We start from the raw sequence: 14,126 nt of genomic DNA, 5'->3' as shown, positions 1-14,126 counted from the left end.
AGAGGTGGCGGAGCCGCGATCGCGATGACACGCCCCATGCTCCGCCCCAAAATGCACATCACCCCCGGGCCACGCCCCCTTTTCACCGCGACCCGCCCCCCGCCGAGAAAGCCCGACAGCTCCCTCCCGGAAGGAGGGAGTGAAACATCGGCATGTATGGCTGTGATACAAGTGGCTGCAGCACACCCAGTAATAGCACTGACATAACAGAGCCATCACTCAGTCTGTGCTGTGATACAAGTGGCTGCAGCATACCCAGTAATAGCACCAGGGGTGGACTGGGCCAGGGGGCAGGGTGCCACCTGCCCCACGGGCCGGAACAATTTCAGTGTTCTAGGCGCCTATTAATTATGGCGCTTGTCGTTTTAAATATTTGGGTTTATCTAAAGAATTTTTTTAAATAAATGTAAAAGCATAAGGGGTATGGCCAACCTCCAGAGAGGGTGAGGTCATCACAGCGGGCCAACCATGACAGAGGACATGCAAAGGAAAGGGCCCGTTTATAAAGGAGGGGTGGGCCGTGTCAGGATTACCCACTTTGATTGGGGAAAAAAGCTAATCTTTATATAGTTTCCATAGAAACAATCCAAGCACCCAAATTCATCCAGTTTCCTTATTCACCAAGTTACTGACCCCTAGAGGAGGGGGTCGGGCCCTCAGGGGGTTTTCCCTGTATACCTGTGGGCCAGTCTGACCCTGCTACCGATACATTCCTTTTACATCCTGCTATTTGCCATGACAAGGTTTTGCCTAAGCTTATACAGCATATAGCATTGTTTTTTGAGCACCCATAGTACATCCCTTAAACACAATCCTACGTATACAGTAATCTCATGGAGGAGATGTCCCACAATACCCAGATCACTAAACAAATGGAAAGTTTTAGCAGGTATGTAGATATACATATACATACATGAACTTTTATTTGAAAATAAATACAAGTACTATATACCAGTTCTGCCCTCCTGTGTGTCACTCATGGTTCTGTCCTTTTTATAAATCTCATTTATAATTGAATTATTTGACTATCGGCGTTCTCTAAATCTGTTTCTTATCTGCAGACATACTATGGAGTAACAAGTCACAATGCAAACATGCCAAACGCTGCGCTCAGCGTCCCAAGCTCTCCTCCTACCTGTACAGGAGAAGTCATCTACACGGGTGTAGCCCGGCACGCAGTCACAGCGGTAAGATCCCGGTAAATTGATGCACACCGTGTTAGCCTGGCAGTAATGCATTTTGGCTGCACATTCATCAATGTCTGAAAAAAATAATAATAAATAAGCAGGGGACGTGTGACCACAACAATTATTCAGACTTATTTTATTGAGCATTTGATCTGGGCCAGAACCCACAAGGAGCTGTTTTATAGCAGACCATTGCTGCTGCCTCGGATAAGCTCATCATGTAAGTTTTGAACTCCAAAGATAAGGATTAACAAAGGTTCAGTATTATGTAATTACAGGTTATTATTGTACCACAAATGAGCAGGCAGATACCTGTATTGTGAGCTCTGAAATAAACATCGCAAAATACATCCACAATCAATATCTCTTTCTCAGTACGCATTGAATGTCACATTGCTGCTATGCCATTATTTAAAGGATAACTTTTCATTCAACTTTAACATGTATTTCAAAGCAAAATGGATATATGTAGAAATAGCCAAATTAGTGTGCATTTATGCCATTTACATATTAGGAATGGAAAATATGGTGATTCTGGTGAATGAAAATTAAATATTCTCCTACTCTACTGTCCACATTATCTAAGGAAAAAGCAATATGCAGTAATAAACCATCTATCTGGATTTATTGAGCAAAATGTAATGTAGAAGAAAATACACTGGAACTGGAACTGAGAGATTATGCTGCCACCAACAGGTATCCTTCCCCGCGGGCAGAAAGACCATGTCCTAAGGCGTTGCAGGTGTGGTGAAGGCAGACGGCTGTCCTGGTGGATCTGGCTGCAGCCTAATTTGTCCCACTTTTCCCCTCGGGGATATATGAGGTAAGTATTTAGGAAGTGTGCAGTAAGGGTGAATTGGTTTCACCAAATTTCAGAGATGAGTCTCGTGGCAAACTCTAGAACTTGTGATGATTTGCCAAATACCTATAATCTATTGCTGATCGCAGTGCGGCTCCAGGCCAGATTTCACTGCAGCAAAGGGGTCACAAATTTGTGCCCCCTCTCCTATCAGTAGGGCAGTCTGGCGATGTGGGGGCTGATGCAATACAGGTGGTGAGTGCACCTGCACATGGTGCATCTCAGGTGAATGGGTCCCATTTAAAGTAATTGTATTGATTGTAGTAGTGAAACCAGGACTGGCACTAAGGTCACATCCAAGCAAAATTAACTGCAATTTCTAACTTTGAGTATCACAGAGTATTTCTGGGGCCCCATTCAGACCTGGTTTGGAGTATAGACACCTGACATATTTGCATTTTACAGTTTTCGATTTCTCCTATAAGCTATTGCCCTCCCTTGCACCTCTGTCCTGATGGTTTATCTGAGACAATCCTCATCCAATGTCTCAAGTCTCTCAGTTGTCACTTGATAACCACAGCTTGTTAGACGACGTCCGCTGGTGTTAAATGATGCATTTAATGTATTATTAATGAAAGTTAAACGTGTATGCAGCTGAAAGATAAAATGAGACCTTACAGCGGCAGGTGGGGCCATTACGGCGTGATTTGCACAATCGGTCTCCTCCCACAGTTGCGTGATGATTCAAATCTAATTATTTTTTACGCAGTATATACTTAACAGCAAATGGGCCAGGCTTCACAACAAACGGGTCAAGGTGCAGGATGGTTGGATACAGCTGCATCCAACCAGGCAACACAGCGAAACAAATAGACACAATAACTACAATAACTAACTCTAACAAACTCAGACTTTGCCCTTCCATAAGTTGTTAGACCGCTCCCCTCTCTGATTATGGGCCGTATTCAATTAGAGGCGAAAAGTCAGAATCCGCGAAAACTCATCCCCGTATTCAATTCCAAAGATTTTTTGCGTACGTGAAAAGTCAATGCAATGTAATCGGCGGAAAAGTTTCGCCTATGAATAGCAGGTGGAAAAAAGTGCAGAATTGCGGTTTTGGGGTGCAAAGGTGCAGAAAGCACTCTGCACCCTTGGGACAGCCCCCCCAAAGGATAACTGCGTAAAAAAAAAAAAAGAGGAACACCGCACAAAATTACTTTGAAAATGGGGGCGAAGAAATACAAAGTGGGGGTACACACGCAAAAAGTAGCGAAATAGACTTCTGGGGGGGTCTGGAAGTATGGGGGAGGTGTTTTTTGGATTACAGGTGCTTGCTGAAGGTGCGTTTTTAGCATCACTTAAAACTTCACTTTAGCAATTTTAAACCATGCTTGAAGCCATTTTCAAATACCCCAAATATGACAGGACTACTAATATTCAAGAACATATACTGCTTAATGCTGTTCTTCACCACTTGTGCAAAGACGCTATAAAGAGGCAAATGAAAGCACTTAAGTACCCCAAATAGCTTCAGGGGGGCTAATCGGGGACATCTTTACTGATCCCCAATGTTAGTGCATCTTTTGGGGGGTGTTGGGCTGATTTCCCCATCTCTGACAGCAATTTTCGCCTGTTTGAGTTTCGCCGGGACGCGTTTTTATCGTCTTTTGGAATTGAATACGGCGAATAGCGGGTGATAAGCACCTGATAAGTTTTCGCGTACAAAACACGCAAAGTAGCTGAAAATTCCGGCATGCGACAAAGTATCGCGGGTGCAAAACTATTTGAATACGGGCCTACAGTATAGAGAGTAACGCTGGTCCATGGTCCAGTCTGTAACATACGTCAGCAGTTTGTGTGTAGGAGTCGGGATCCCACCCGGACTGTCTGTGTCGGCAATGCTGGATCATCCACTAGGCAACTTGGGCAACTGCCGGCTGTGTGTGTTCTGTTGGCTATGTACCATAGAAGGACACAACTCACAGCGGAGCATATATGCTCATGTAATCATGGCCTTACAGAGAACCGCACAACCCCATGCCCAGGCGTAGTGCAGAGTCACTGCCGCACTATACATCCCAAATATCACAATAGAGAACATGCTGACATTTAAGGAACCCAGGAGATTATACTCTGCAGGACGGGGGAGAACAGTGCCACGTTTGACATTTTTGGCACCTGCTGCGGTATCACGTGGCACAATCTGCTTACTTCATGCATTTGTCTTGCTGCGGGCGATCAGACCAATGTATCTGTAACCCCTTTAGCTGTGCATAAAATAATGATCTGTCATGTTCTGCTAACTTCAGTCACTTCACTGGTATGAAAATATCCTGTCTCCAGATACTCCCAATTATACTGTACGCAAATAACATCCTCGGCATCTGTCATTATCACTGTTTTAACAATTACATTTATTTTCCGACACTTTTTATTTTGTTCCTGGTGTTAACCCTTGCTCCCCCTGCAAGAGACCGGAGAGACCTCTGCTACAGCACAAAATGAAAGAGGCCTAAAAGGATTGTATCAAACACACTCTGGTGTACAGAGCAGCCCAGATTATTGGTGGAAATGCCCCGATTCTCAGGCCCTGAAAGGGGTGTGGCTTCACGGGGATGTGGGTGTCACTGGCCAGATCTGTCAGGGTTCGCAAATGGATTTACATGCAAAAGTCCCATACCAAGAGCAGTCCCAAATTGTGGTGACCTATAGTGACCTACCAGAAAAGAACGAGCTCCTGTGGTAATTGGCCGTGACTGGGAAGCTCTGAGCCGGCACCTACTTTGTCCCAGCATGTACCTTGACCGACCTTGAGAAGTTTGAATTGACATTTCTGTGTAATTAGGGGCTTATGTATCAAAGCTTGATGTGAGATAAAATTGTGAGCTATATATCACCAACCAATCAGCTCCTAACTATCATTTTTTTAAACACAGCCTGCAAAATGTAAGTTACAAGCTGATTGGTTGGTCATATACATTTCACAAATTTATCTCACATCAAGCTTTGATACATATGCCCCTTAGTGTGATGCTATCAACCATTTTCTGATAAAATAGGTGACTACAGCGTCCTTTCAGGGGATTGCTGACCAGAAGTTGTCATAACCCCATGAAGAACACATTATCTAAATATCTTCTCTTCTGATGAGCTCCTGAAACTGCTGGCATACCGTATGGCTCTGCCAGTAGGATTAATTGTTTAATACCCTTAAGTACTGTAGCATAAATCAGTTTAACATTACGTTTATAGTACTGGGGCTGCTCGGGGGCGTGCACCCTGCTCCTCTGTACCGCCCAACCGGCCCGGCCTCAGCTCAGAGTGACTCACTGAGCACAAAGACCAAGAAGAGGCCCCAATCGGGTGAACGGACGGGTCCATGCAGCAGGCTGGATTTTGTGAAGCACTTGGAAAGGGTCCCCCATCACTAGACTGGCCACATCCCTTCTACTATCAGTCCCACCCTGTATGAAAGGGCCCTGAGGTGAGAGGATTCTCTTTTCTGTATGTAAACTAAAAAGTGCTTAGCAGCCTTCGCCCCAAATCCAATGTATGCCAACAAGGCATCAACACACACAACCTACCCAACAACTCCTACTTTCTAACTAACCACGCCTACTCCCATGTAAGCTCCACCCCTTCTGTTTTACTCAGTCAGGAAATGCGAAAGGTTTGATTATAACGTCCAGTTACAGTTGTGATGTCTGCAATTATATTATTTGCTCCTTCACATAAGTCAGCTTGCATTATGAGCTTAGCTGACCTCACAGGTTATCTGACTAAACATATCCCTAATGTAGCTGTATTAAAGGCATACTAACCCAATTTTCAAAGTAGACGATTTTTCTAATGGAGTCATATATATTGGCACAGGAAGTGTCTTACTGCATGTGGGTAACAGAGATCCCTTTTATTTTCCAGCACCAATCATGGCCGCCTGCCGATATGTACCTAAATTCAGTAACTCATAATGGTAATGTCTTACCCAAAGTGTCCCTTTAAAAGGGCAGCCTTTATAGTGATCCAATCTGAGCTGCCTATTCATCAATCGATAAATGGTCCGGTAACCATGCGTAGATGCATATTTAAGTTACCGGACCATTTATCATGAGGGGTTAGATAGGAACAACTTGGTATTCTTCAGACCGCGCTTGTTCTCGGATAGCCGCTCCTTCCTATGGGAAGGAGTTCCGGCGATGCGAAAAGGGATCCGAGCGGATGCCTCCACCGCTCACCAGCTCCCTGGCAGCTTTGCGCACAAGTAATCTGAGGTCATGCACGCGTAGCAGGGACGACGGGAAGCAGGCAAGTAACACAGCTACAGAAGTAGCTGCGATACTAACCACGGGGACAGCTGCTTTTTGGAGCAGTTGTCCCCTCACCGGAGCAATGATGAATTGCTCCGGTGTCACTTTCCCCCCATTGCGAGTCAGATGCTTAAGTATCCCTAGCAACGAGTTCAATAATTCATCATCGGCAGTGACAGATGCAGGATTTCTAGAGGGGGATTTCCAAATGCTTGATTTTAGAGTGAGTGTGGCCAGTCCATGAAGAGGGTATAATTAGCACTTATCCAGCTATAATATGCATCATATAAAGTGTATTGTGTGTCATAATTCCAGCATATACAGGACCAGTGATCACAGTAACCCATTATATGTGTCATACATAGTGTATTGTGTGTCATAATTCCAGCATATACAGGACCAGTGATCACAGTAACCCATTATATGTGTCATACATAGTGTATTGTGTGTCATAATTCCAGCATATACAGGACCAGTGATCACAGTAACCCATTATATGTGTCATACATAGTGTATTGTGTCATAATTCCAGTATATACAGGACCAGCGGTCACAGTAACAGATTATATGTGTCATACATAGTGTATTGTGTGTCATAATTCCAGCATATACAGGACCAGCGATCACAGTAACCCATTATATGTGTCATACATAGTGTATTGTGTGTAATAATCCCAGCATATACAGGACCAGTGATCACAGTAACCCATTATATGTGTCATACATAGTGTATTGTGTGTCATAATTCCAGCATATACAGGACCAGTGCTCACAGTAACACATTATATGCGTCATACATAGTGTATTGTGTGTCATAATTCCAGCATATACAGGACCAGCGATCACAGTAACCCATTATATGTGTCATACATAGTGTATTGTGTGTCATAATTCCAGCATATACAGGACCAGCGATCACAGTAATCCGTTATATGTGTCATACATAGTGTATTGTGTCATAATTCCAGCATATACAGGACCAGTGATCACAGTAACCCATTATATGTGTCATATATAGTGTATTGTGTGTCATAATTCCAGCATATACAGGACCAGTGCTCACAGTAACCCATTATATGTGTCATACATAGTGTATTGTGTGTCATAATTCCAGCATATACAGGACCAGTGATCACAGTAACCCATTATATGTGTCATACATAGTGTATTGTGTGTCATAATTCCAGCATATACAGGACCAGTGATCACAGTAACGCATTATATGTGTCATACATAGTGTATTGTGTGTCATAATTCCAGCATATACAGGACCAGTGATCACAGTAACCCATTATATGTGTCATACATAGTGTATTGTGTGTCATAATTCCAGCATATACAGGACCAGTGATCACAGTAACCCATTATATGTGTCATATGTAGTGTATTGTGTGTCATAATTCCAGCATATACAGGACCAGTGATCACAGTAACCCATTATATGTGTCATACATAGTGTATTGTGTGTCATAATTTCAGCATATACAGGCCCAGCGATCACAGTAACCCATTATATGTGTCATACATAGTGTATAGTGTGTCATAATTCCAGCATATACAGGACCAGTGATCACAGTAACCCATTATATGTGTCATACATAGTGTATTGTGTGTCATAATTCCAGCATATACAGTAGCAGCGATCACAGTAACCCATTATATGTGTCATACATAGTGTATTGTGTGTAATAATTACAGCATATACAGGACCAGTGATCACAGTAACCCATTATATGTATCATACATAGTGTATTGTGTGTCATAATTCCAGCATATACAGGACCAGCGATCACAGTAACCATTATATGTGTCATACATAGTGTATTGTGTGTCATAATTCCAGCATATACAGGACCAGTGATCACAGTAACCCATTATATGTGTCATACATAGTGTATTGTGTGTCATAATTCCAGCATATACAGGACCAGTGATCACAGTAACCCATTATATGTGTCATACATAGTGTATTGTGTGTCATAATTCCAGCATATACAGGACCAGCGATCACAGTAACCAATTATATGTGTCATACATAGTGTATTGTGTGTCATAATTCCAGCATATACAGGACCAGCGATCACAGTAACCCATTACATGTGTCATACATAGTGTATTGTTTGTCATAATTCCAGCATATACAGGACCAGCGATCACAGTAACCCATTATATGTGTCATACATAGTGTATTGTATGTCATAATTCCAGCATATACAGGACCAGCGATCACAGTATCCCATTATATGTGTCATACATAGTGTATTGTGTGTCATAATTCCAGCATATTCAGGACCAGCGATCACAGTAACCCATTATTTGTGTCATACATAGTGTATTGTGTGTCATAATTCCAGCATATACAGGACCAGTGCTCACAGTAACACATTATATGCGTCATACATAGTGTATTGTGTGTCATAATTCCAGCATATACAGGACCAGTGATCACAGTAACCATTATATGCGTCATACATAGTGTATTGTGTGTCATAATTCCAGCATATACAGGACCAGTGATCACAGTAACCATTATATGTGTCATACATAGTGTATTATGTGTCATAATTCCAGCATATACAGGACCAGTGATCACAGTAACCATTATATGTGTCATACATAGTGTATTATGTGTCATAATTCCAGCATATACAGGACCAGTGATCACAGTAACCCATTATATGTGTCATACATAGTGTATTGTGTGTCATAATTCCAGCATATACAGGACCAGTGATCACAGTAACCCATTATATGTATCATACATAGTGTATTGTGTGTCATAATTCCAGCATATACAGGACCAGGGATCACAGTAACCCATTCTATGTGTCATACATAGTGTATTGTGTGTCATAATTCCAGCATATACAGGACCAGTGATCACAGTAACCCATTATATGTGTCATACATAGTGTATTGTGTGTCATAATTCCAGCATATACAGGACCAGCGATCACAGTAACCATTATATGTGTCATACATAGTGTATTGTGTGTCATAATTCCAGCATATACAGGACCAGCGATCACAGTAACCCATTATATGTGTCATACATAGTGTATTGTGTGTCATAATTCCAGCATATACAGGACCAGCGATCACAGTAACCCATTATATGTGTCATACATAATGTATTGTGTGTCATAATTCCAGCATATACAGGACCAGTGATCACAGTAACCCATTATATGTGTCATACATAGTGTATTGTGTGTCATAATTCCAGCATATACAGGACCAGTGATCACAGTAACCCATTATATGTGTCATACATAGTGTATAGTGTGTCATAATTCCAGCATATACAGGACCAGCGATCACAGTAACCCATTATATGCCTCATACATAGTGTATTGTGTGTCATAATTCCAGCATATACAGGACCAGGGATCACAGTAACCCATTCTATGTGTCATACATAGTGTATTGTGTGTCATAATTCCAGCATATACAGGACCAGTGATCACAGTAACCCATTATATGTGTCATACATAGTGTATTGTGTGTCATAATTCCAGCATATACAGGACCAGCGATCACAGTAACCATTATATGTGTCATACATAGTGTATTGTGTGTCATAATTCCAGCATATACAGGACCAGCGATCACAGTAACCCATTATATGTGTCATACATAGTGTATTGTGTGTCATAATTCCAGCATATACAGGACCAGCGATCACAGTAACCCATTATATGTGTCATACATAATGTATTGTGTGTCATAATTCCAGCATATACAGGACCAGTGATCACAGTAACCCATTATATGTGTCATACATAGTGTATTGTGTGTCATAATTCCAGCATATACAGGACCAGTGCTCACAGTAACCCATTATATGTGTCATACATAGTGTATTGTGTGTCATAATTCCAGCATATACAGGACCAGCGATCACAGTAACCATTATATGTGTCATACATAGTGTATTGTGTGTCATAATTCCAGCATATACAGGACCAGTGATCACAGTAACCCATTATATGTGTCATACATAGTGTACTGTGTGTCATAATTCCACCATATACATGACCAGCGATCACAGTAACCCAATATATGTGTCATACATAGTGTATTGTGTGTCATAATTCCAGCATATACAGGACCAGCGATCACAGTAACCCATTATATGTGTCATACATAGTGTATTGTGTGTCATAATTCCAGCATATACAGGACCAGTGATCACAGTAACCCATTATATGTGTCATACATAGTGTATTGTGTGTCATAATTCCAGCATATACAGGACCAGTGATCACAGTAACCCATTATATGTGTCATACATAGTGTATTGTGTGTCATAATTCCAGCATATACAGGACCAGTGATCACAGTAACACATTATATGTGTCATACATAGTGTATTGTGTGTCATAATTCCAGCATATACAGGACCAGTGATCACAGTAACCCATTATATGTGTCATACATAGTGTATTGTGTGTCATAATTCCAGCATATACAGGACCAGCGATCACAGTAACCCATTATATGTGTCATACATAGTGTATTGTGTGTCATAATCCCAGCATATACAGGACCAGTGATCACAGTAACCCATTATATGTGTCATACATAGTGTATTGCGTGTCATAATTCCAGCATATACAGGACCAGCGATGACAGTAACCCATTATATGTGTCATACATAGTGTATTGTGTGTCATATATCCAGCATATACAGGACCAGCGATCACAGTAACCCATTATATGTGTCATACATAGTGTATTGTGTGTGATAATTCCAGCATATACAGGACCAGAGATCACAGTAACCCATTATACGTATGTGTCATACATAGTGTATTGTGTATCATAATTCCAGCATATACAGGACCAGTGATCACAGTAACCCATTATATGTGTCATACATAGTGTATTGTGTATCATAATTCCAGCATATACAGGACCAGTGATCACAGTAACCCATTATATGTGTCATACATAGTGTATTGTGTGTCATAATTCCAGCATATACAGGACCAGTGATCACAGTAACCCATTATATGTCATACATAGTGTATTGTGTGTCATAATTCCAGCATATACAGGACCAGTGATCACAGTAACCCATTATATGTGTCATACTTAGTGTATTGTGTGTCATAATTCCAGCATATACAGGACCAGCGATCACAGTAACCTATTATATGTGTCATACATAGTGTATTGTGTGTCATAATTCCAGCATATACAGGACCAGAGATCACAGTAACCCATTATACGTATGTGTCATACATAGTGTATTGTGTATCATAATTCCAGCATATACAGGACCAGTGATCACAGTAACCCATTATATGTGTCATACATAGTGTATTGTGTATCATAATTCCAGCATATACAGGACCAGTGATCACAGTAACCCATTATATGTGTCATACATAGTGTATTGTGTGTCATAATTCCAGCATATACAGGACCAGTGATCACAGTAACCCATTATATGTGTCATACATAGTGTACTGTGTGTCATAATTCCAGCATATACAGGACCAGTGATCACAGTAACCCATTATATGTGTCATACTTAGTGTATTGTGTGTCATAATTCCAGCATATACAGGACCAGCGATCACAGTAACCTATTATATGTGTCATACATAGTGTATTGTGTGTCATAATTCCAGCATATACATGACCAGCGATCACAGTAACCCATTATACGTATGTGTCATACATATTGTATTGTGTGTCATAATTCCAGCATATACAGGACCAGTGATCACAGTAACCCATTATATGTGTCATACATAGTGTATTGTGTGTCATAATTCCAGCATATACAGGACCAGTGTTCACAGTAACCCATTATATGTGTCATACATAGTGTATTGTGTGTCATAATTCCAGCATATACAGGACCAGTGTTCACAGTAACCCATTATATGTGTCATACATAGTGTATTGTGTGTCATATATCCAGCATATACAGGACCAGTGATCACAGTAACCCATTATATGTGTCATACATAGTGTATTGTGTGTCATAATTCCAGCATATACAGGACCAGTATTCACAGTAACCCATTATATGTGTCATACATAGTGTATTGTGTGTCATAATTCCAGCATATACAGGACCAGTGTTCACAGTAACCCATTATATGTGTCATACATAGTGTATTGTGTGTCATATATCCAGCATATACAGGACCAGTGTTCACAGTAACCCATTATATGTGTCATACATAGTGTATTGTGTGTCATAATTCCAGCATATACAGGACCAGTGATCACAGTAACCCATTATATGTGTCATACATAGTGTATTGTGTGTCATAATTCCAGCATATACAGGACCAGTATTCACAGTAACCCATTATATGTGTCATACATAATGTATTGTGTGTCATAATTCCAGCATATACAGGACCAGTGTTCACAGTAACCCATTATATGTGTCATACATAGTGTATTGTGTGTCATATATCCAGCATATACAGGACCAGTGTTCACAGTAACCCATTATATGTGTCATACATAGTGTATTGTGTGTCATATATCCAGCATATACAGGACCAGTGTTCACAGTAAGCCATTAGATGCGGCAGTAGGTCCATCCTGTGTGAGCAGAATGTTTTTTTTCAAATGTGAGCTCCATTCCAGAGCATGGGAGCAAGTCTGGGAGTCTGGGGGAGCAGCATAAGAACCTAGCACTGCCCTGGACATATATGTACATATCGGTCTCCTTATGTCCTGGATAGTGTATTATTATACAGTATTAATAATTAACCCTATTGATGGTTATAGCAGTGCACTCCTAACAGTGCATGTTTTCCACATCTCCTAGTTGGTGCACAGGTTATTTATTACTGGCTGACACATATTAAAAGATCCACAGGTGGTGCTAATTATTTCATTTGTGATACTGAGAAGAACATGCAGCGCTAGTAACATTGTATTATATTACTATTTCTACTGCGGTCATGGTGTGTGCTGTGCTGTGCTGGGGAGGGGGGTTCCCAGGCAGACGGAAACTCCCCCTGCGTTTGCCTATGATCGGGGGGCCATACCACCTTCGATGATGAATAGGCTGATCTCCAAAGTGACCACTAGTGGCTGCAAATAGTCAGCAATGAAAAAGCCATGCACAGTCCTAGAGCTTGCATCTGGAGCCCCTATGGGGGGCAGGCCTTTAGGCACTAGTCAAAGCTGCCAGCCCGAGTCCACACATAAATCAGTAACCCTGCACTGGGCAGTTCTTACAGATATGTCCGTATACAGATAATACTCCCTGGTGTCAGGTTTGCTTTCATTCTTCATGTTGCCCGTTTAAAAGTTTATGGGGGACAAATGGAATGTGCAGGTGAGAAACTGTGACAGGGCAATTAAATACACTGCAGGGATTTAAAGTTCCTAGCTGAGTTATCCCATTAAACACTGGCGGCATCGCTCCCATATTAATGAAAGAGGAACAGAAGAGCAGAATACAAGCTTGGAACACGAGCAATGAGACGAGGGGCTTTGTTGTGCCATCTCCCAGTTTGTTAGCTTTTCTAAAATAGGTTTTCTCATTAAAACTTTCCCTTGCGTTAAAAATTTTCATATTCTATGAAGCCCTGCCTGATGTCATTGGCTGAAGGTGCATTTACCAGAGATGTTACTGTGACCTGAATGGGGGGATGGGGGGTGTAAGATGCAGCAATTGTTTGACTTTGCAAATATGATGCTCAGAGAGTGTGACGACGTGAGTGGAAATGTTGAGCCTGGGGACATTCCCTTCTCACACGTTCTGTGTCAGCCGTCCCCATGATATACTAGGAGCAGTCACGTCATCCCCCCGGGGATTCAGTCCCACTTGTGCTGAGAGTCACAGTATGG

The 14,126-nt window shown here is 41.5% G+C and overlaps 1 protein-coding gene across 2 annotated transcripts in view; it reads right to left on the bottom strand.

Moving 5' to 3' along the window:
- The window catches only part of NELL1 (neural EGFL like 1), a 647,610-nt gene that overhangs the window by 99,818 nt on the left and 533,666 nt on the right, over positions 1-14,126 (bottom strand). For both annotated transcript variants that reach the window (XM_088458962.1, XM_088458961.1), the window contains exon 13: positions 1,136-1,261. In XM_088458962.1, the coding sequence (XP_088315088.1) occupies positions 1,136-1,261 (126 nt within the window). The remainder of the gene's footprint in view (positions 1-1,135; positions 1,262-14,126) is intronic.

Source organism: Taudactylus pleione, unplaced genomic scaffold (assembly GCF_031769625.1).
Source record: "Taudactylus pleione unplaced genomic scaffold, aTauple2 ptg000875l, whole genome shotgun sequence".
Taxonomy (NCBI): Eukaryota; Metazoa; Chordata; class Amphibia; order Anura; family Myobatrachidae; genus Taudactylus; species Taudactylus pleione.
Note: the sequence above shows the minus strand (reverse complement) of the source record. Positions and strands in the feature narration are given on the sequence as shown.